Source organism: Bos grunniens, chromosome X (assembly GCF_055505025.1).
Source record: "Bos grunniens cultivar Pamir isolate PY7600 chromosome X, Bosgru_T2T1.0, whole genome shotgun sequence".
Lineage (NCBI taxonomy): Eukaryota > Metazoa > Chordata > Mammalia > Artiodactyla > Bovidae > Bos > Bos grunniens.
The window spans coordinates 142,584,865-142,608,987 of NC_141194.1; the positions used below are offsets into that span (position 1 = coordinate 142,584,865).

The 24,123-nt window shown below is 45.8% G+C and overlaps 2 protein-coding genes across 5 annotated transcripts in view; one reads left to right on the plus strand and one right to left on the minus strand.

The window, feature by feature from the left end:
* NKAP (NFKB activating protein) overlaps positions 1 to 5,259 on the plus strand; it is a 19,043-nt gene extending 13,784 nt beyond the window's left edge. The window contains exon 9 of the mRNA XM_086389774.1: positions 1,627 to 5,259. Coding sequence (XP_086245900.1) covers positions 1,627 to 1,801 — 175 coding nt within the window. The 3' untranslated portion in view covers positions 1,802 to 5,259. The remainder of the gene's footprint in view (positions 1 to 1,626) is intronic.
* AKAP14 (A-kinase anchoring protein 14) lies at positions 5,091 to 24,039 on the minus strand. 4 transcript variants are annotated; one of them, XM_086389780.1, is made up of 6 exons: positions 23,834 to 24,039; positions 14,181 to 14,347; positions 14,005 to 14,096; positions 8,570 to 8,749; positions 6,067 to 6,119; positions 5,091 to 5,300 (listed from the first exon to the last, which is right to left on the minus strand). In XM_086389780.1, exons 1-6 carry the CDS (start codon positions 24,022 to 24,024, stop codon positions 5,171 to 5,173), a joined length of 813 nt encoding a protein of 270 aa, XP_086245906.1. In that variant the 5' UTR covers positions 24,025 to 24,039; the 3' UTR covers positions 5,091 to 5,170. The 4 variants fall into 4 exon arrangements, with proteins under 4 accessions (XP_086245906.1, XP_086245902.1, XP_086245904.1 ...); XM_086389776.1 differs by lacking the exon at positions 23,834 to 24,039 and adding an exon at positions 17,406 to 17,755; XM_086389778.1 differs by lacking the exons at positions 6,067 to 6,119; positions 23,834 to 24,039 and adding an exon at positions 17,406 to 17,701.
* Positions 24,040 to 24,123: the final 84 nt, after the last annotated feature.

Consider the following 24,123-nt stretch of genomic DNA (forward strand, 5'->3'; position numbering starts at 1 on the left):
TTGTCAACAAAGGCCCATCTAGTCAGGGCTATGGTTTTTCCAGTAGTCATGTATGGATGTGAGAGTTGGACTATAAAGACAGCTGAGCACAGAAGAATTGATGCTTTTGGACTATGGTGTTAGAGAAGACTGTTAAGAGTCCCTTGGACTGCAAGGAGATCCAACCAGTCCATCCTAAAGGAGATCAGTCCTGGGTGTTCATTGGAAGGACTGATGTTGAAGCTGAAACTCCAATACTTTGGCCACCTGATGCAAAGAGCTAACTCATTTGAGAAGATCCTGATGCTGGGAAAGATTGAGGGCAGGAGGAGAAGGGGACGACAGAGGATGAGATGATTGGATGGCATTATGAACTCAGTGGACACGGGTTTGGGTAGACTCTGGCAGTTGGTGATGCATAGGAGGCCTGGCATGCTGCAGTCCATGGGGTCACAAAGAGTCTGACATGACTGAGCAACTGAACTGAACTAAACTGAAAAAGATGTTCATAATCATTGGAAATGGAAATCAACTTATGGACATATGGTTTTACACCCATTCAATAGAAGTTCAAAGTTCTAACAACTGCAAGCATTTGATAGGATGTGAGTCTATAGGATCTCTTAAGTATTGCTAGTGGTGGTATACACTGGTAACAACCATTCTGGAAAACAGTCTGATGTTGTCTTGGAAAGTTGAGCATTCACATAGTTTATGACCCAGCAATTCCATACCTGTGTACCCAAGAGGAAAGACTTTCCCATGTACCAGGAGATGTGTATATGGATGTTTACTACAGCATTATTCATATAGCACTTTCTGTTCCAGATCACTTCCTCTACTCACTATACCCTGAGCAACCTAAATACAGTGTCATCTCCTTGACTCCTTGACCTGCCACTCCCCCACCTTCACACTAACCTGAAATGAGTCTCCCCTCTTCACCTTACTCAGTTTGCTCTGTTTTTCTAGGCATAGTTCAAGCTTCATCTGTAATTGATTGTGTAGGTTTGTGTACATACACATAAAAGCAGCAGGTTTTCGTGAAGTTTTCCTTCTAAATAAGCAGACCTTTTGAAGATGATCTAAGAGTTTCCCTCTGCCTCAGAGCGTATGCTTTCCTGATTTGGCCCTTGGGCTAAAATCCCTTCTTTCTTTTCTGTGAACTGCTACTGGATTCTAAGGAAGTTAAATCCACCCACAAAACATCGAAAGATTCAGTTGTAGATTTAAACCTAGTTCTTTTGATTATAGGATAAATTAGAACTCTGAAGTTCTACCAGCTAGATGACAACTTAAATCTTATCTGTCCTACTATCAAGTCTGCATTACCACTTAGGAAGTTTAATAATTTGCCTGTTTGCTTTTCTTACTGGAAACATCAGAACTAGACTTATGCCCTTAGAATTTGAAATTAATAACTCACTCTATTGACAGAACCTCAGAGATCATTATTTACTTACTAGAAATTAATCAAAGGACATGTCAGCAGATAAAATGAATGATCCTTGGAAAATCTAACCCATTAGAGAAAGTTTCTATTTGTCAGCATTTTAAATTGACCACTCTGTATTAGGAAAGGATTAGTGAGGAAGCACTATGAGAATAACTACTGAGAAATTAAGCCAAAAATACAATTATCTCCAGGCATCGCCGAATGGAAGCTGTGCGTCTGCGAAAAGAGAACCAGATCTATAGTGCTGATGAGAAGAGAGCCCTTGCATCCTTTAACCAAGAAGAGAGACGAAAGAGAGAAAACAAGATCCTGGCCAGTTTTCGGGAGATGGTATACAGAAAAACTAAAGGGAAAGAGGACAAATAAGGATTTTCTGATTGTTCATCAGACGTTTTTAACAACAAAAAAGAAAGTTTGGGTTCCATATATACACACACAAAAAGATTATGATCTGAAAAAGCTTTACAGTGCTACTGTGCCTTCTATTTAATTCTTTCAGTCCTATAAAAAAGCTGCGTATTGATATAACTTTAGCAAGCTCTTTGGGTTATTTTGGATTAACCAAAACAACTTTCTGGTTTAAAAATCCAAATTATGAGTGAAATTCTACTGTGTTGGGGGAGGAGGCATTGAGAGAGAGTGCTGGTGAAATGAGGAACTGAACTCTTAACATTATGGGACAGTGCTGCCACGAGTTCTACATGATGCCCACCCCAAATGAACTTGTGGAAGTTAATCATTCCTCTGTGTTGATACAGGAGGCCACTTTTGTTAACAGAAAGAAGGCATGGCTGAAAAAAAGCAAATCTAGAATTGGAAGATTGACTTGTTTATTACAATATGCTGTCTGCTCTGGAAATAATGTATTTTGATTTTAGTCCCTACCTCCACCCCCAAACCAACCAACAGACCAAACAGCAAAGTCTAACCCATAGACTTACTGAATTGAAAATGTGAACATTAAGTTTAAAATTCCTAACAGGTTACTTAAGAATGGCTCTTTCAAATATAAATATTGGGAAGTCTATTGTGTAAATGTAAGTACATTATTTCCATCTGAACTGTGTTTAGATCATTATTTGAACACTGTAAATGAATAGGAATCAATAATAATCTTGAGTTTAATAAGGAAAAATATAATGAATCATTGCTTTAACTTCATTATGTCATAAGGATGAAGATAATGTGATATTAAAAGTTTTTAAAGTCTGTACTTCATTTCATTTTAAACATGCTTAAACTTTTCAGTTTCTTTTTTACATCTGTCATTCAGGTTAACTTCTCACTTTATCACTTTTTTTGGCTACTATTGACTTTTGACTTTGGGAAAAATGAAAAATTCTGGGACTGTGAGATCATGATCTTTTTCTTCCCTCCTTTTGTTCAAGTTTAGTTGTTAAGACATAGGAGGGAAGTGGGAAGGGGATGATAGAAGTTTTGGCTGTTTTTGTTAAGGTTGTTTTGAACTGCATTATTATGTGCCTAAGATAAGTATAAATTATCTGAATGATGGGGAATTTCAGACTCTGCTGTTACAAAAGACCCTCTCTCCTTATAAGCTAACTTCCCAGATGACTCAGATGGTAAAGAGTCTGCCTGCAATGCAGAAGACCTGGGTTCGATCCCTGGATCAAGAAGATCTTCTGGAGAAGGGAATGGCAACCCACTCCAGTATTATAATAGTTGAAAGGTTTTTTTTTAAGTTTTAAAACAAAACAGTGAAAGTATACTTGATATACTTTATTAACGTATAGATAAAAAGTTTACTACTTAACATACATTCTAGGAAAATGTCTACCTTTAAGCCACAATTAATGAACTAAACAGCCAGTTGGCACGTGCCTGAATTTGAAGTGACTGTGACCTATCATCATTGTTGCCTAGCCTAATACATCTGTTCTTTGCAAAAGTTGAAACTAGGTCCCAAATTTGTGAGTCATAATCTGTCCATTTCCCTGTGTAATAAAACATAATTTTTATTTCCCATTTAAAAATTTTATTCTCAGGAATTCCCCGATAGTCCAGTGGTGAGGACTCTGTGCTTTCACTGCTAAAGGCCCAAGTGCAGTCCCTTGTCAGGGAACTGAGATGCCACAAACTGTGCAAAAGGGGGCCACATTTTTTTAAAATTTTGTTCTCTAAGAACATTAGTTTTTGTTACTAGTTCCTAGAGACTGAATGGGGTTGTTCTCTGATTTTCATTCAGTAGGCAAGGTAGTTTAAATGCAACAGTTGTTAAAAACTTTTTATTTTGTATTGGACTATAGCTGATTAACAATGTCATGATAGTTTCAGGTGGACAGCAAAGGGGCTCAGCCATACATAAACATGTATTCATTCTTTCCCAAATTCCCCTCCCATCCAGCCCGCCACATAACGTTGAGCAGAGTTCCCTGTGCTGTACAGTAGTCCTTGTTGGTTATCCATTATTAAATATAGCAGCATATATGTGTCAATTCCAAACTCCCTAACCCTTACCCCCATCCTTCCCCCTAAATGTAACAATTTTGTGATATGTGAATATTATGGATGTCCATTGGATTCTCCTGTATCCTCCACAGAGTAGATACTCAATAAATGCTTATTGAGTAAGTGAAAGAAAATATATTAATTTATTTCAGAATTTTATCCTATCTTTCATTAAGATTTTTTCAGGAAAGATCTGCCAAAGAATAGCTTCGGTAGCATATTCTTTGGGAAAGAGGAGGGAAGAATAAAATGGCTAACAGTGTTTTATTTTCAGCCCATTAGAGTTACTGCTTCAAACTGTGTTTTAGTCACTTGAGCCATAAGTCAAATGGGAGGGCTGTTGTAATTGAAATATATTTTTTTGTTCTCCAAGGAGACTTACCTAGTTCTCCCACCTCCTCACCTGTTGCTCTGATAAGATTTTCCCTCCTTTTCAATTTATTTCACAAATGTAACAGTTGAAGAAGAAGAAAGAAAAATTACCCACAGTTTTACCCCATCAATTGTCTTTAGTATTCTGTGTTCCTTTCCAGTGCTTGTCTACCTAAATACGTATTCTGATATACCTATAAGTAATCACTCATAATTTTGTCTTTGATGTTTAAGATATTACAGCCAGGCAAGACAGCTTCACAGACATGGTAGGAAGAAATGATCTGGTGTGAGAATGGAAGAAGGCCATAAATAGTAAGGGTGGTGATTGAACCTTCCCTGTTTCATCAAGCCAACCCTCAAGCCACCCTGGTGCCATCACAGTTGTGACGCTGTCTTGTGGCAGGCAGCATGTCCAGTTGCAGAATTTCAGAATATATTGTTTAACAATGAGGCTTAACTTGCATTAAATAAAGAGAACTGTGAGTAGGCAAACCCTTCAGACTGGTTATATTATGAGCTGTAGAACTGTTGCCATTTTTCTGTTCCCCGGTTGTGCCCATGAAAGAGGTATGTTAAGGTTGGAGACTCAGGCTCAAATGGGGGAACAAAGAGCCAAGGACCAATCTCAGTTTGGTCTGACAGGTGAATTTTATCTACTCCCTAAACTCAGCTTTTGTATCTGAAAGACTCTGAGCGATACAGATAGTGACGGGAAAAACCTTTTAGAAAATAGAAGACAACTTAGTGGTTACTCTGCTAATGTAGTGGAAGTTGCCAACTGGAAAATGAATGCAAAGAAAAACAATGCAGCTAGATTGTATGCCACAAATTTATTATTCAATAAATTTTCTGTGGTTTGATGTACAGTATCATATTTTTAATATGCTCTGATTAGAAATCTCCTAAAATATTCTGGAAGATTCCAATACTGTTGAATTGGAAGATATTTGGATTCATTAAAACATATTTGGCCTCAATAATGTCCCTTAGCCATTTTTCTCGAAAGCGAATTTCTCCTGGTCTGCAGAGGAGGAAAAACAAACACAACAAAAGCTTTTAAAGGGAAACAAAACACTGAGCCAGGGATCCATTGATTCCCTGTTTACTCTGTTACATTCCTAGTGAGCAAAATGCCTTTTGGGGGTGGAGGCAAAGATTGTCTCCATTCCTTAGGCCCAGTCAATAAAAGGGTGAGTTTATATGTAAAGATTCTGTAAGAGAGCTGCTGTACAAAGAAAAGGAATTATTGAATATTATTTATGAGTGAGTTCCATGTGATTGTGAAGTTTCCCATTGAAACGATAGACGGGACCTCCTTTGGCCGCACCTTACTCCAGCAACTAACCTCAAGTTGTTAGTCACTGAAAAGCAAGACATTACAGATAAAATCCATTTTCTAGAACAAAAGCAGATTCTTACTTTCAGCCCATCTTAATGGAGTAGGTGGTCCAAAGAAGAAAAGTGACCATTACATAAATTATCTGTCGCTGAGGGCTTCCCAAGGTAGCTCAGTGGTAAAGAATCTGCCTGAAATGCAGGAGACTCAGGTTCAATCCCTGGGTTGGGAAGATCCCTGGAGAAAGATTTCCCAGTATTCTTGCCTAGGAAATCCCAAGGACAGAGGGGTCTGGAGGGCTACACTCCATGGGGTACACTCCATGGGGTTACAAAAGAGTGAGACACGATGTAGCAACTAAACAACAGCAACAACAAAACAGGCCTGCTGGCTTCTTGGAGTGTGATGACCTTGTCCTACTACCCTTTTAAAATCTCTAAATTTTCTTTACCTGTGAACTAATGAATGGCCCTCAAAGACATAAGAGACATCAATGGGTGTGTCCTAAGAGAAAAAGACAACTGTCAGCCAAGACCAGTCATACCAACTCATGATTCTTTACATTGCTATATGTATCCACAAGTATAGTCTTTAATTTCTAGAATTCATCTTCCCTGTGAATTGGAGATCTGTGGGTGGTAGTTGTCACTTCAAACCTGTGTTCCCCCAAAAGATCTTTTAGGCAATAAATACTTTAAGAGTCTCCACAAAACTGAAAACAAGTCAGGGGAGGCTGTGCTCTCATTACTAGGAGCATGAGGAAGTCATGTGCCTTCTTTACGTGGTCCACTTTACTCAGTCAACAGAACCAACTTACCTGTAGGGACAGCCTAAGAATGAAACCATATAGATGAACACGGTTCAAAGACATTTAAAAATGTCTTTTACAGTTATAAATCTGTCTCAGTGACCCCCCATCCAGTGTCCCCTCCAAAATTATACTTGGAATTCTGAGCCAGGCTCTTGCTCAGCCCCAGGTCTTCTCTCTTCATGGTCTCATGTACCTCCAGCAGCCTCCCTTTCCAATCTTAGAGCTTGCCAGTTAGCAAGATAGCTGATGGTAGACTGTATGACCAGGAGAAATGAGAAGTCCTTGTAGTCTACCTCTTTAGATCACTCCAGGTTCCAGACTCTCCAAATAGGTAAGTTTGTACTAGGATAGGATAAATATAGGACATGGTTGGCTGACTATGGTGTGGTCATCCTTAGAGTCAGGAGAGCCTCAAATAGCTTGTGAAAGGATGAAGGCAAAGGGGAAGTAACACTTTTATGTCTCCTGTATTCCAGACATGGTTAGTACCACCCTGGCTCTAAGGATCCTAACCCTGGACTCATGGGTGTCATTTGGACTCCTTTCACAGCAGCTGTCAGCATATTTCATATTCACAGTCAACCTAGTGGTGACAAGCAGTCATTCCTTCAAATACTCAGTGGCAACTATTTGCCAGGTCTTGTTTTACAGCAGCACCAAAATCCCTGCCTTCATGGAGCTTACATTCTGGTGGGGTTGCAGACTATCACAAGGTAAGAAATTACATAGACGATCAGAAGATGGTAAAGTATTAGGGAGGGAAGGAGGGTTTCAGTCAGAAGGAACAGCAAGTACGGAAGCCCTGAGGTGGGACTCTACCTGGCTTATTTGAGGAGTAGCAAGATCAGAGTGGCTGGACCAGAGTAAGTGAAGGGGCAGGGGTAATAGGAAAGCAGAAATAACAAGGGACCAGATCACACAAGGGCTGTAGGCCCTCACTACTCAGGGTGTCGTCTGTGGATCTGCAGCATCAGCAGCTCCTGGGAGCTTCTTAGTAATGCAGAAGCTCAGACCTGCTGAATCTGAATCTTCCTTTTGACAAGATCCCTGAGTAATTCACATGCATTTTGAAGTTGGAGAAGCATGTTGGAACATTCGAGGTGTGACATAACTTCATTTTTCCAAGACTCCCTCTGGCTAGCTGAAAAGAGACAGCATGCGGGTAAAGGTGGAAGCAGAAAGACTGGCTAGAAGGCTATTGAAATAATTTTGGTGAGGGATGATGGTGTCTTGGCCCAAGGTGGTCGAGGTGCAGTGGGAAGAGAGGCTTAGATTGAGCACCTACTTTGAAGGTAGGGCCAATAGGATTTCCTAATGGATGTGACTGAAAAAGAAGAGTCAAGGAAGATGACAAGGATTTTGGCCATCAGCTGAGATGAGGAAGGCATAGGTCAGACTTTGAAAGGAAAATCAGAAGTTCAGCTTTGGATACAGTAAGGGAGATGTTTAAATATCCAAGGGACAGAAGCCTGGTCTGGAGACAGAAATTTGGGAATCAAGCTAGAGGTGAGGCTTCCCTGGTGGTGTAGTGGTTGAGATCCTCCTGCCAATGCAGGGGACACAGGTTCGATCCCTGGGCCGGGAATATCACACATACTGCAGAGCAACTAAGCCCGTGCACCCTAGGCCTGTGCTCCGCAAGGAGAAGCCTGCACACCACGATGAAGAGTAGCCACTGCTCACCGCAACTAGAGAAAGCTCACACGTGGCGACAAAGACCCAGTGTAGAAAAAGTCAATGTTTTCAAAAAATAAGCTAGAGGTAGCATTTAAAGCCAGGAGACTGGATAAGACTGTACAAGAAAAGAGGCTAGAGAAGATACCCAAAGGCTGAGTTTCAGGACATGCAAACATGAAGAGGTCAGTGAGAGACAGAGACCAGAGGACCAGTAGAGTAAACTGTGGTCAGTGAGGCAAGAGGAAAACCAGGAGAGAATGTTGTTGTTCTAGAAGCCAAATGAAACATTTCACAGAGGAGGGCGTGATCAGTGATGGCAAGTGCTACAGCTGGGCTCCACCAGATTGAAGACAGAAATATGACTGTTCAGTTTCACAAGGAAGGGGCCATCAATGGCCTTGACATGCGAAGTCTGTTCTCATTGAAGTCTCCCTGAAGGGAACAGGGCAGCCAAGGAAGCGCTTACCAGAGGTTTGTTTTTGTTGACCTTGATGGTGAAGTACACACTGGCAGTGATTTGGGCTATGGGTCTCCGAGCAGTTGGGATGCTCCACCGTACACAGTAGATGTAGTAGAAGCTGTGAAGCACATCTTCCTTCCTTAAAAACTCTGTGTAGTGCTCCCAGCGGCCTTGATACTCCCAATTCTATTTCACAGGGGAAAAGAAAAAGCACACAGAGGAAGAAAAGCAGACTTCTGTCCAAGTCCTCTCGGCGCACCCCACCCTTTTTGGCACTAGGGACCAGTTTCGTGAAAGACAGTTTTTCCATGGCCGGGGGGTGGGGATGGTTTGGGGCTGATTCAAGTGCGTTACATTTATTGGGCACTTTTATTTCTAATCTAATGCTGCCACTGATCTGACTGGAGGTACCTTCCGGTCTGTAGCCTGCATGTTGGGGACCACTGCGATGAAGGTAGCACACAACAGTAGGGATTATAGCCCCACTTGTGGAATCCATTTCTAACCTTTTAGACCGGGGTTCAAACTACAGTCAACTCTCACTTATCTCCAAGGGTAGAGGAGAGAAAAGGTGGAGCTAAAATGGGAAATAAGCTAGCATTGCAGACATTGCTTGAGATTGGACTTTGGAGCACAGGGGCTCACACTTGGGTGTGTGTACATACACACTGCATGCATGTCCACAGTGACTTCCTTCCGGACCCTTACTTGGAAGGCGAGTTTGGTTAATTGGCAAATAATTAGAAAGTCCTTAGGACATGTGTTCTGCTCACTCCAGGAGACCTAAATGTGTGACTAGGAAGTAATGAGGCTGGGTTAAGACTTAACCTTCCAATGCAGGGGGATGCAGGTTCGATCTTTGGTCGGGGAGCTAAGATCCTACGTGCCTCGTGGCCCAAAACATAAGACATAAACAATATTGTAATAAATTCAATAAAGACTTTTTAAAAAATGAAAGTGATGAGGCTGATTTCATCACCTGTTTGGGAAAACCAGACTCACTTCATTGCAGCCCTAAGTGGTAAGTAAAATAAGGTCAGAAAAGGAATAGGTCAGGATCATCCAGATGGTTTGGAGAAGCTTCCCCCTCCAAAGCACACACCTTAATAACACCTCAGGTCCACACAAGTCACGTTGCACCCTTGAGCCTTAGTACCAGGCCTTGAAAGCCGGAGATATTCATCAAGTTCAACGAAATCCCCTTGCTCTGGCTGTTGGGGCACAGAAAGCTTCCAAATTGGAAAAGATCCTAAATTAAGATGAAGGTCCACAGAAGGACAGGAGTAGGATTTTCTAACAATCCCACTGATATCTATCAGAAGAGAGTTTGGGAGGAGATGGTAAAAAACTTCAGGCCTTCTTTAAAAAAATAAATATTGGGACTTCCCTGGTGGTCCAGTGGTTAAGAATCCATCTCCCAATGCAAGGGACATGGGTTTTATCCTTGATTGGGGAACTAAGATGCCACATGCTGCAAGGAACCTAAAGCCTGTGCGACTGCATGCCACACAAAGAACCTGCATGCTGCAACAAAGACCCAGGGCAGACAAAATAATAATAAAAAGAAAAACTATAGGCTGGCCTTCTGCCTCAGCTGATTTTATTTCAAACTTATACCCAATTGGCTGTTAGAGTTGGCCAGAGAGGAACATCAGACTCTAAATTTCTTGAGATCAGGTCTGTGTGTTCTTACATAGATCATTATTCCTTTGAATTAAGGAGTCAACAGTCAACCCTATGAGGACCATTGGAGCATGCCTTTTATTTTCAACCTTTCTGTGTTATACTTGATACACTTTTTTAGGCCTAATGTTTAATGTCACAGATGGTCTCTGATGGTCCAGTGGTTAAGACTGTACTTCCAGTGCAGGGGGTATGGGTTCAATCCCTGGTCAGGGACTAAGATCCTACATGCCTCTCAGCGCAGCCAAGATTTTTTTAAAAATAATCTGTTACACAGTCACAGGCTCTATAGCATTGGAGTGGTCCCTAAAGATGATCTAATAGAGCCCCTCGCTTTGCACATGAGGATCCTGGCACCTAGAAATAGCAAAGGACAAACAAAACAGCTGGGACTGGGACCCAGGCTCCCAGGCAGCCAGCTCAGTGCTCTCTCCACCCCATCAGATGTCTCAGCTCTAGGATATTCTAAAGTGGGTTTAGACACAGTAAATTCAGCTGTCTCCATCAAGCCAATCTTCCCATTTTTATCTCTATGCTGTGAGTGTGTGTTATCCCATGTTTTGTCATTTTTACATAACGTTGCTTTATATACTCACTTCCAGGAAAAGAGTATTTCATTGTGCTATTCTGCCATGGATGGCTTAGACAATTACATACTATTAGACTCAAAATCAACAGGCACCTGGAAGTATATGCACAAAACTGTTATCCCTGGTAAGTGACATCTGAGGGAGTAGAACTGGGTATTGTGGGGTTAGAAGGGGGTTTTCATTGTCTACTTTGTGTCAGTGAGCAAAAAGCTGAGTTTTTTTTTAATAATGATATCTTAAATTTATTATGAAAATATTGTAAGTGTGTGATAGGCATGAGGGGTTTTCCAGGTTTTCTTGTATAAAGAACTTCTTTGTGTATTCTTGGGACTTCTCAGTGGTCCAGTGGTTAAGACCCCATGCTGCCAGCACTGGAGGCATGGGTTCAATCCCTGGTCAGAGGACTAAGATCCCACATGCTGTGAAGTGCACCAAAAGATAAAAATAAATTAAAAACAATTTTTTTTAAAGAACTGTTTTGTGTGTTCTTGTTACCGCATTGCATTGCTGAAGAAAATAAACCAGTTATGCCCACTGGTAGTGTATAAGTGTACCCGTTGCCTCCCCACAAACACACAAGCCTTCTGATACCAGATTGAATCATTCTTATTCACATTGTAATACCTTAAAATCCTTTGAATTTGCATTTTTCATTGATAGTAAACTGTATTATTTTTGGCATCAAAAAGGACTCTTCCTATTATGGTGAGAAAAGTATATCAGATAGACTTACAGTCAAAATTTCATTTTGCTGATTAATCAGAAAGACTTTGGACAGATCGCCCAAGCTCTCTGACCCTCAGGATTCATCATCTGTAAAATGGGTACACTGAGGTACCTATACCCAGGTTCGTTGTGAGGATTAAATGAGATAATGCATGTGAAGTGCTTAGCGGTGCTTGGCACATTGCAGTGCTCGCTCAGTAAATGGTAATAACTCCTAATTTGCCATCCCCTGGTGTGTGGTGAACTCTAAGAAATCTTCAGTAAGCTTGAGAAAGTGCTCCATTAGAAATGCCTGGCACTTAGATGGTAGACTTTACTTCTAGAGCTTGCTGCATTAGTAGGACTGGAAATGGTGGTTTTATGTCAGGAGTTACATAGAGCTTCTAGCTTTTCCATCACCTTCTACTTTCTAATTTGTCTGTGTCCTCACAACAGTCCTACCAATGAGTAAGACAAATACTTTGACTTAGCTTTTCATCTGTGAAGAAATAATGGCACAGAGAATAAATCTGTTCATACATTCAACACATATTTATATACCCTGGTGACTCAGCTGGTAAAGCATCTGCTTGCAATGAAGGAGACCTGGGTTCGATCCCTGGGTTGGGAAGATCTCCTGAAGAAGGGAACAGCTACCCTCTCCAGTATTCTGGCCTGGAGAATTCCATGGACTATACAATCCATGGGGTCGCAAAGAGTCGGACATGACTGAGCGGCTTTCACTTTCACTACTATGTACCTGACCTTTCTAAGGCCTGGGGACATGACAGTGAACAAAAATCTCTGCCTTCATGGACCATGTGTTCTGATGGCAGATAAAAGGCAATAGGGTAAATAAAATCTAATATCCTAGATAGAGCTGAGTTCTGATGGGAAAGAAATAAGGCAGAGGAGAAATGGGTGCAATTTTAAATCAGGTGGCGGGGAAAGGCCTCTGAGCATAAGGCATCTTAACAAAAACCTGAAGAGAGGGAAAACATGACCCATGAGAGTAGATCTCAGGGGAAAGGGAACAGCAAGTGCAGAGACCCTGAGGTGGGAGCATGCCTGGCAGTTGAACTGCAAGTACAACTTGAGTGAGAAAGGTGACCAGGGAGAAGGTGGTAGGTGATGGGGTCTGAGCAGTCAGTTGGGAGGAGGCGGGGATGGAGACTCGGATCACATGGGGCCCTGTAGCCCAGGCAGGACTGACTTTTAGCCGTTTACTCGGGACCGGTAGGATCTCCAGAGGCACGTTCTCCTGCTTGTTCTCTGTTCCATTCAGTCTGATTCATAAGCCCTGGGTGCAGCAGGCAGAACCTTTGGCCCAAACCCAAATGGGAGATGTTCTCCGAGTGGGAAGGCCCAAGGGGAACCAGAACTTTGCACCATTTGTCTTCATTGTGTTCCTGGTCCCCTTGCAATGGCAACAGCAGTCGTGCCGCTGGATCACAAATGGAGGGTGTGGAGTCCCGAACCCCTGACCTTTCCTCTTTCCCACTTGACTGGGGCCTCCCTGGGGCTGGGAAAGTGCCCTTAGGCCAGAAGGCTTGGATGGACTGACCAGAGGAACAGACACAGCTGGACACTTCTTCCAGGCTCCAGAAGTTTGCCTCCACCAGTTTCAACTGGTTTCTCTTCCAAGGAAATAGAGCAAGTGGGGGTTTCAGACCAGTCTTCTTCCTCCACCCCGCCAGTACGCAAAGCAACCCAGGGCCTTCTCCCAAGAGCTGCCAGGATAAGCCCCACAAATAGGTCAGAGCCAAGACCAGGAGGAAAAAGAAAAGGAGTTAGGAGCATGTGCATCTGACTGTACAGTGAACACATTCCAGAGCTAAGGCAAAACGCCTTGTGATCTCTCTACATCCCCTCTGTTAACGTGAGAACTCTAGAGCTGGGACTACAGAACCCCTGTTTTTAGAGAGGCATCTCCCTCCTTAGAAGGGCTTCCCCAGTGGCTCAGTGGTAAAGAATCTGCCTGCCAATGCAGGAGATGCAGATTCGATCCCTGGTTTGGGAAGATCCCCTGGAGAAGGGAATGGCAACCCACTCCCAATATCTTGCCTGGGAAATCCTGTGGGCAGAGGAACCTGGTGGGCTACAGTCCACAGGGTCGCACAAGTCAGACACAACTTAACAACTAAACAACAATTCCTTCTTAGGCCATTAGGCCCCCATTTAGGGCAGTGGCATGGGAAAATTGCTTAGCTGAGAATATCTGATTTTCTTAGGAAAGTGTACGGTGAAGACAATACAAACACTGGGAATACGATTGTGCTGTTCACCTTCAAAGACTATCCCATCTTGATTTGGAAATCCAGATGAGACAGTTTTTATTTATTCAAGTCGCCTGTGGTATCATCACTTAGGCTTTCTAGCAGGACTTCCAACTTTTCATCAAACAGGAGCCTTTGTGTCATTCTTCTCCCTTGTGTGCAAAGCTGGAGTGGCCAAAGAACTTACCAAAACAAACTCCTCAACTTGTTGACGGCCCTTTTCTTCTGTGAACTCACCATGGGTGATCCAATCGATATTTTTGACGGGGTTTTCAGCTTCTGCAAACAAAGTATGAATGTATTAGTTACTTCCTAGTGAAGCATTACCTAATGAGACCACAGGCACCCAGACAGGTTTACTACCTTCTGCAGATTTGACAGCAGCAGTGATGGCATCTTTGGCTAAAGTTAGAGCTATTTTTGTTATGTCTTGAGGATCTTCTGTAGCCATCGCCTGGCTTGTAGAACCTTTATCCTCATTTGCTTCCTTCTCAAATTTGACATTTTTGGTCACATTCATTTTCTTTTCACTGGAAAAAGAAACTCAAGAAGTTACTTTGTGTGTGTGTGTGTGTGTGCGTGTGTGTGTGCGTGCATGCCTGTATAAACTCATCTTAAGTACAGACTATCTCTTGAAGAATCACAAGACACAGGAAACGGTTGTTGCCTCTAGAGAGGGTATTAGGTGTTAGAGTAGGAGGGGTCTCTCAGTTTACCTTCTGTGCCTGGATGCTGAGATCCCCTATTCCTGAAAACCAAGGATTTTCTGATTCTCATAACCATGAAGACTTAAGTCAAGGAAGGTGTAGCCAACTGATTCCTAACTTCCTTATAGTTCTAACAGTACTGATTTCTAGTTGAGTCTTTATTAGAACTTCAACCCCCAGGTTTCCCTGGTGGCTCAGTGGTAAAGAATCCACCTGCTAATGCAAGAGATGTAGGTTCGATCCCTGATCTGGGAAGATCCAACATGCCACAGAGCAACTAAGCTCCTGTGCCACAACTATTGAGCCTGTGCTCTAGAGCCCAGGAGCCGCAACTACTGAGCCCATGTGCTGCAACTGCCAAAGGCCCTAGAGCGGGTGCTCTGCAACAAGAGAAGCCACCACAATGAGAAGCCCGTGCTCTGCAACAAAGAAGAGCCCCCACTTGCGGCAACTAGAGAAAGCCTATGCAGCAACGAAGACCCAGCACAGCCAAAAATAAATAAATAAAATTATAAAACAACAACAACAACTTCAAACCCCGCTTTAGGCTACTGAGGGCATGTGGCTCTTTGAAGATAAAGTGAATTAAAAGGATTCGAGGCAGTACAGTAGAGGAGGAGTTTGCTTTTCAGTTTTTTTCCTCTTGGATTTTACAGATATGCAATTATCTGTCAGAAACTACCTTTTCTTTTGCCATCTCTTTCCCTGCAATATATAAGTGTTAGCTTTGGGTAACACTTCCAGAAAAATGGAAGGGAAACGAGACAGTGGCTTCTTTTGCTTCAGGCTTCAAGGGGTGTGCTTTTTGGTGTGGCATCAGTAAGTATGATGCTGGCTCAGAGCTTGAAATTTGTTAAGAAAATATTTGTCTGCCATAGGGTCGCTAAGAGTCAGACACGACTGAGTGACTTCACTTTCACTTTTCACTTTCATGCATTGGAGAGGGAAATGGCAACCCACTCCAGTGTTCTTGCCTGGAGAATCCCAGGGACGGGGCAGCCTGGTGGGCTGCCATCTATGGGGTCGCACAGAGTCAGACACAACTGAAGTGACTTAGCAGCAGCAGCAGCAGCTCCTATTTTAGTGAGATGTTTGTGTGTGTTAGTCACTCGGTCGTGTCTGACTGTTTGCGATCCCATGGACTGTAGCCCGCCAGGCTCCTCTGTCCATGGAATTCTCCAGGCAAGAATACTGGAGTGGGTTGCCATTCCCTTCTCCATGGGATCTCCCCGACCCAAGGATCAAAGCCACGTCTCCTACATTGTAGGCAGATTCTTCACCATCTGAGCCACCAGGGAAGCCTAAGATGTTTGTAAGAGATAATTAAAATTTCCCAAGTGTGTTTAACACTTATCCAGATTGTGGAAATTAGTTATCATGACTGTGAAGGGTTCATCACAGAGCTAGAAGTCTTTGCACATTTTCCATCTTTTTCCCTTGAGTCTTGGAGTCTTTCTTTCCCTGCTATGCTGAAGTCTCCTCACTGAGGTGTACTCACTTCTAGCATAGTTATAAACCCCCTGCAGGCAATCCCTGCTTGGCCAGTGCTGCCTGAAAGTGGCTCTCTTGCTCCTAAGGGAGCTATTTATTTCTCTATAAATAAATAAAATCTTATGCCTTCTAGGCCCACTTTCCCCACCTCCCCTGCTCTCCAGCCGGGAACACTGAACTGCCAGGACCGTAACAGTGGGCTGTCCACGCCCTCTGGCTTCCAGGCGGTGCCACACAATGGGGAGATCAGGCTGAAAGAAGGAAAGTGAGCTCCAGGCAGGTATTCCCCCGGGGCTCTCTGCCTCCCGGGTCACCCCTGACTGGCTGCATGGAGGAGGTGGCCACCAGTCCCAGGGCAGCTTGCTCACTTCTCAGTCTGGTGAGGGTAACCATCCTCTCCCCTCAATGTCATGGCCCCACTATTACCAGCCCCAAGGAGCCATCCCACCCTCCTTTCCCTACCCTTTGCCAATACCTTTGTAAATATTCCCTTTACTTAACCCTTCTCTCCGACTTTCTGTATGCCAGCAGTTTCCCCACTGGGGCCCTGAATCATAAAAAGGACTCACGTGAACCAGGAAGCCAACCTCACCCCAGGCCATCCAGCTCCACAGCCTGCCTCTTCTCCACCCTGCCCTCCTTCCTCCCCTCCACGCTTCACAATGAGTGATGACCTCATCACTGTTAGCCTCTTTCAAGAAGGTCATCCTTTGTTCCCTTTCTGGATGTCATCACTGGTCCCAGACTGTGGTGGGTGCTGTACTAGGCAACCCAGCTCCCCTGGGTGCAGTGGAGGGGTGGACAGGGTCATCCTTTGGGGGAAAACGGAATCTTCCCAGGCAGCCCATCCCAGAGTGAGGAGGGACTGAAGGGTCGGGGTAAGGGTGTCTGGAGGCCCTTAGCCCTCGAGAACTGGCTCTCCCACCCTGAGGCCTATGCCAATTTGGCCAAAGCAGTTTGTCATAAAGCCCATCCAGCAATGTGATCCTTCAGAAAACAGCCCATTTGGCTACCTGGTCATTTGGTGACTTGACTTTCAGTAAATTGCCTCTTGATGAATTTACTGGAAGCCAAATCTGTGCCCTTCAAACCCACCAAATTAGCAGGGGCCTTGTCTATAGAAGGACCCCAGGAACCCTGTGCTCCAGTGGGGAGCAGGGCTCAGGAGGCAGTTCCCATCTTATCCTCACATGCCTGTGGACCACAGACCCAAAGCCTCCCTCCCACCGCCCTCTTCTAGCCCTTTCTCTCCCTCCCCTTCCTAATGAGAGGCCAGAAGGCAGAATGGCTATGAAGGGTTGGGGTCAAGTTTGAGGTGTGAGTGACAAATGGGGAAAACAAGGGCAGGCCCCTTTTGCAGAGCCCTCCCACCCTTCCTAACCCTCAATACCTGAGTGACCCGATCCTCGGATCCTGGATCCTCGTATGAAACGGCAGCGGCCCAGGAAGCCTCAGAAAGAGTCGCTGGGCAGCTTTTCCCCAGGCTTCCCGGCTGGAATGTTTACATGTGCTACCAGGGCAACACCAATTTCAGCCAATAGGAACCAAAGCCCAAATGATTGACTTCTTCTGTTAGTGAGAGAGGGGGCTAGTCCAGTCACAGCAGCAATCTGACCTATGGATCAGGACTAGGCTGTCCTGTCCAAGCTAGCTTCCCCCCAGCAGGTGGGATTGCAGGGCTGTGCCAGGAGTAGTGAGCCTCGCAGCTGGTATATACTGGGAGTCCTTATTGTGTGCCAGTCACTGGGAAGCGATACATCACAATAGCCCCAAGAAGTAGGTGTTGGTGTTTTCATTAGAGTTGAGCAGGGGCACAGAGTGTATTACATAAGTTGGCTAAAACTCAAACCCAGAGCTGTCCACCTTCATTGACTGAGCTTTTACTTATTTATTCCCAACTTCTGAGGTTAGGATCTCCCTTGTGTGCCTGATTGTTTTCAAAGATGTCTTTTATGAATCCAGGAGAAGCTTATATTGTAATGGTTATCAGCACATACCCAGGAACAATTTACTTAACATTTCTTAGTTTGTCTATAAAATGGGGATGACAGTGCCTATGGAATAGGATTCTTAATGAGGATCAAATCACAGTTTTACAGAAAAGGCTGAGAACAGTGCTTGGTACATCAGAGCCAAGGCAGGAGGAGGGCTTGTGTGGACACTGGCATTGGGGAGCACAGAGGTTCATGAGCTGTGAAAACGCTGGATGATGAGGAGTGGCCTGGGTTCTGTTTGTTGATCTGACTCCCATACGGCCCATCGGACCAACTGCCATGAACCTTCTAGTGCCTCAGCAGGCCCTGATCCACAGCCCTGCCCTTCTCCTGGGTTCCCTGGGAGAAAGAGGGGGAAATGGAAACACTGGGCCGGGTGGCACCTGCACTCCAAAAGGACAGAGCTCCAGCTGCCTGTATGCGGCAAGACCTAAGAAGCCCTGGGGCCATTGGTGCCAGGCCCAGGGTGGGCAGTGGGATTCTTAACTGCCCAGAGGAGAGAGATGTGCAATCCACCGATGAGACGCTCTTAGAAGGTAAAAATGTTCTCGAGGGGGAGCCAGGAAAGATTTCCCAGCTGATTAGAAAGGCTCCTCTTTGAGGCAAAAGCTTCAAGTGGGTGGCCAGAACGTCACCTTCTACCCCCAGCCAAGCCCCTCACTGAAGCGACAAACTCTGGCCTCTGGGCCTAACAGATTGAGAGACCTTTTGAACCCTCATCAGCAATGAGGACAGGGTCCTCCAAACCATGCCCTCCGCCCTCCTCGGATGCTTCCTCCCCGGGAGGCGAGGCGCCACACAAGAGTGTTGAGGGGAGGGGGCGGTTTGTAAGTGGGGGCGCAGATGGGAGAGAAGCAGGTGGGGCAGGAGAAGAAAGAGTAGGAAATAAGCCTCTGGCAGCTCCCCTCTCACACACCCCGGTCCCCAAGCTCTTGCACTGGAGCTGGGGCCGGGCCCGGGGTGGGGGAGGGCAGTGCAGCAGCTGCTCCAGCCGTGCGCCTGCCTGTGCCTTCGAGAACATGTGCAAAGACATGCCCCGCGGCCCCGCCTCGGGGCCCTTCTAGACCCTGCGGGCAGCCTGGTGAGTGTGCTCGGTCTGCTTGCGGGGGACCTTGGACACGGGGTCACACGGGGTCAGAAACGCGCAGTCTCCCAGGCTTCGTCCCTTGCTCCAGCCAGGGGAGGGAGAAGGGGTGGGGCCTCGCTTGCCCCGCGTGTGGAAAGTGGGGTGGATTGGTACCCAGGATGCGGTGCTCTGTGGGGGGGTGTTGCTTTGGTCGCTGTCAGCTTCTTTCTGACTTGAGGACAGTTAGGGGAGGAACAAGTTGGGGAGGGGGGCAGAAGCGGGCAGGGGGTCCAGCAGGGGCAGGAGAAAGGACAGCCACACCCTGGGCCTCGGCCTTTCTTCCTTCCCACCTGTAACCTGTTGAGGCTTGTCCCAGGCCACAGGTGCGAGGCCTTGCCCAAGGCCACAGAATCGAAGCCCAGAACCAAGGACACCTCCCAAGCTGACTGAGCCCCTTTGTAATGGTTGCCAAAAGCCCCCCTGATCATCACTAATAAGTTCCTGACTCCCAATTAAGCCAAGGTGCCCACTCCGCTAAACACCCCATAGCGCCCCAACCCATCACCTAACGCCAGCCTTCCAGCAGGAATTTTCTTTGTCTTGAGGCTATAAAAATTGGCTATTAACTCATGAAAACTGTCAGCTTTCCCTCCTCTGTCAGGAGGTCGTCCCACTGCATTCACAGTGCCCACATTATCTCTGCTCTTTGTTCTTAATAAAAACTCACTCCCTTCTGAAATGGCCTGTGTCTGGAAATTCTTTTCCAACCCGCGATCAGACGGCCTCAGTGTAGCCCTTCAGTCATGTTCGTTCCCTCTCAGCTCCTGCCCTCACCTCTCCTGGTACCTTCATGCTAAGCCTGTCATCCCCTTCCCTTGTTTATCTTCTTATTCCCCCAACCCCAGCCTATGCCCCACAAGGCTGTTCTCAGAGATGAAGCTCATGCTATATGCTGACGATCCCCTGGCAAGTGATCCCAGTCAGCTAGCACGGCTCTTCTGAGTGCTGCAGACCCTGAAGTGAAGTGAAGCTGAAACAAGTTTCCCACCCTCAGTGCACCTACAGTCTAGTTGGGAGGATAAACTGTGCTTACCTGAAAAAAGAAGAAGTGAGTCCAATGTAGCAAGGCACCATGGGTTTGGGCAGCTTCTCAGCAAGTGTGGCTGACTGACTTCACTTCCACCGTAAAAGGCCTGACCAGACTGCCCCAGGAAGGGAGAGGAGGTGATAGGAGCCCAGGGCCTTTCCTAAACGGAGGCCTGTTCTCCATCCATAAAGGCCACACACCCTGAGTACTGTGCCTGTCAGTCCCAGGTGGGCAGATCACTGACAGCTGTGATGTCACAGACCTCCCAGCAGTCCTTGAGCATGCAGGTCTGATACTGCGGGAGTGCCTCATTGAATAGCTTCCTGCTCAGTACACAAGTACTATGGCAGAACTGTTCCCAGATGGCTGGCCTTTTGATGGGGATGCCTAGATGGTCATTCCCACGTTGGGCCGCCCATAACAGACACTGGATGAAAACTCGAGAGTTGCCCTAGAGACTTGATCCAGCTTGACCCACAGACTAGGATCTTAAAGTTAAGAGATGGGAGTGGGCTTCTGGGGGCCTGCACTGTTTTCTGGCCTCTAGAAACAAAGAGTATTAAGCCTAAAAGGAAAACAATCTGTCTGCTAAGTGAAACAGACATTCCTCAGCCATGTGGTAGGTGGCACACAGAGGGACAGGCAGGTATGCCAAAGAAAATCTTAAACACACAGGAAAGCTTCTTGTTTTCTTGGGGGCAAGTGACACTCAGTGTTTCCATTGTCTTCCCTTTTCTCCTGCTGCCTTTGGCATTACAGTTCTTTGATGTCATAACTGAAATTGCATACTTGTTGGATTTACCTGGTGGTGCATTGGATAAGAATCCCCCTGCAGGGGACATGGGTTTGATTCCTGGTCCAGGAAGATTCCACAGGCTACGGAGCAACTAAGCCTGCAAGCCACAACTATTGAGTCTGCATGCTGCAACTACTGAAGCCCATGTGCACCAGAGCCTATGCTCTACAACACGGGAAGCCGCTGCAATGAAACCTTGTGCGCTTCAGCTAGAGAGTAGTCCCTGCTTGCTACAACGAAGACCCACTGCAGCCAAAAATAAAAAATAAAGTTAAAAAAGAAATTGCATACTTGTTTGTAAATTTTATTTCTCAACCACCCTCTAGCCCATATAATAATTGATTTCTCCATGTTTTCTGGAATTGACGAAGACACCTGCTACGAAACAAAACAACAGATGAAACAAAATGCCTGCAAACAAATAAAGCAGCATTTACGTGGGTTAACACAAGTCAGATCTGCTAGGCCATTTTCTCAATGATGCCCTGAAAAGAACAATTAGGTCTTTAGTCCTCAGTGAAGATTTGTGGAAATCCCCAAACTGGTGATTTGGCTCTTTATTGCCAAAGAGACTTTGGGGGTGGCCAACAGCATCAGACACAGAGGACATGCAAATATACCAAAGAAACCTTTAACGATGAAAGATTATGCAAACATAGCCTTGGATTGATTCTTTCCAGAAATGTCCTCATCTTGTCTTTTCTCAACCATGCATCAAACTGTGAAGGTCCTAAGAACATTCTCCTCCCCAGCTCAGACTCTACTCCAGCTTCATCTGGGAAGCATAAGAAGAGCATATCCCAAAAAGAGCATTCCCGAGTATGCGAACCTCAGAGGTGAGCTGTTTGGTCAGGAGTATGTGGATGTGGTGGGGGGAGGAAGGCAGCATTATACAAGCACACAGAGACTCAAATCAAGAAGTTGAATGCTAGTGTCTTTGAAAGTGAAAGTCACTCAATCATGACCAACTCTTTGCGGCCCCATGGACTATACAGTCCGTGGAATTCTCCAGACCAGAATACTGGAGTGGGTAGCTGTTCCCTTCTCCAAGGGATCCTCTCAACCCAGGGATTGAACCTAGGTCTCCCACATTGCAAGCGAATGCTTTACCAGCTGAGCCGCCAGGGAAGTCAATGTCTTTAGACACGCAAAATCTGCATCAACACACTTGGAAAAGAAAAACCTCTATAGTCGTTTCACATGTCTTGTGTGTCAAAAAAGTGTGAAAGTACAAAAGTGTAATAGAATAATTTTGAGTTCTGGGTCACAAAAGCATCAGGGTGATGTGAAATCTTGAAAACCAAGTGATGTTTAAGTCTCTCCCCCCCATCCTGAAGTTTCCTGCTGAGGACAACAAGCCTCAGTCCCATCCAGTCACCACCTTCCCCTGGAACAGAGCAGGCAGCGTCTACCTGGAGGGGTAAACCAGGACCTGGGTTCGCACAGTGGCAGCAAATTGCATCTTTCTCTCTTTCAGAACACAACTTCAGAGCAATTCGTGTCCTTATCAAGGTTAGTGCCATCTTTGCTGCAATGTTCTGTGAACCCCCAGGCTGTAATCACAGGTTCCAAGAGAGAAGCCAAGACTGCTGCACTGCCTACACCTGGTTACGCCCTGGGTCTCAGGGTCCTCCCGACACCACATTTGGGTGCCTTTGGGGCAGCTGGGGGCAGACTAGACAGCTTCCACAGGCACAATGCCATCCAGTTACAAACTACTCCACAGACACGACGTCCTGACAGATGTCAGGACAGAGATACCCAGGGATGTGTGCAGAGCGCCGACTATCCTCCCTTAAAAGATGGGAGATCTGAGGCTCAGGGTAGTGAAGTGACTTGCCTGAGGTCACACAGCTGATAGGGGGCAGAGCCTCCTGATATGCTGGTACCCTCAGTGTTCACAGTCTTCACAGCCCTTCGGAAAAGAAACGGTTTGTTCTTTGCCCTTCTCGACCTGAGATGCGTCACATGTGGCGAGTTGGGATACACCTGTGGGAAAACAAAAGCCTCTGAGGATGGGATAAAGTTCAGGTTTACAGATGAGCGAAGGGAGAACCGGGGCTTCTCAAGTGGCGCTAGTGGTAAAGAACCCACCTGCCAATGCAAGAGACGTAAAGAGACTCAGGTTCAATCCATGGGAGGGGAAGATCCCCTGGAGCATGGCATAGCAATCCACTCCAGTATTCTTGCCTGGAGAATCCCATGGACAGAGGAGCCTGGCGGGTTACAGCCCATGGGGTTGCACAGAGTGGGACACGACTGGAGCAACTTAGCACGCACACACAAGGGAGAATCTGGGATCTGAACTTGAATGAAAAAAGGACAAGGAACAGGAGGAAGAAGCCATGTTACTTGATGGAGACCTGGCTGTTTTCAGGGTTTCTCAATCTCAGCAGTGTTGATGTCATCATGGACTTCCTAAAACTACCCCGGGAGGGCCAGCCCCTGCGCTGAGGCTATTGAGGAGCGTTGCCGGCCTCTATCCACTAGATGGCAGTAGCACCTCACGTGTCCCTAGGAACAAAAACGCCCTGGCTGAGAACCACGGCTTGCAGTCAGTTGGTGCTCCGTAGAGCAGCCCCGCAGACGGAGGCGGGTCCTCACCTCACTCTCCTGCCTGCCGCCCGCAGAGCTCCCAGCTGCCCGGGAGGAAGCCCAACACCCGCGGAAGACAGATCAGCCTCTGCAGTCTCTCTTTCCTTCCTGCCACGCCCCTCTTTGCTCTAGTTCTGCACGACTTGTGGCACTTTCCCGCGCAGCCATGCTAGTGTGATGTGCCCACACTCATGCTTCTTTTCTCACCTCAGTTGCTTATCTCCTAAATGCTCTCCAACCTTCAAGGCTTGGCTTGCTGTGGGCATCACCTGGAACTTACCTGAAGCCGTTTCCCTTCCCCCCATCCGAAGACTGGGTCAGGCCCCTACTCTGCGCTCGCAGCACCTTCTGCAGACCTGTCACAGTACTCAGCACCCCGTCCTGTAATGGCCTTGCAGTCCCACTGACTGAGCTCCGGAAGGGCAGGGCTGTGTCTTGTTCATATCTGGGGCATAGTGCCTGGTGTGGCATTCACTCAGCAGGGTTTAGCGAAAAGAAAGTGAAAGTCGCTCAGTCGAGTCCGACTCTTTGCGATCCCATGGACTGTATAGTCCATGGAATTCTTCAGGC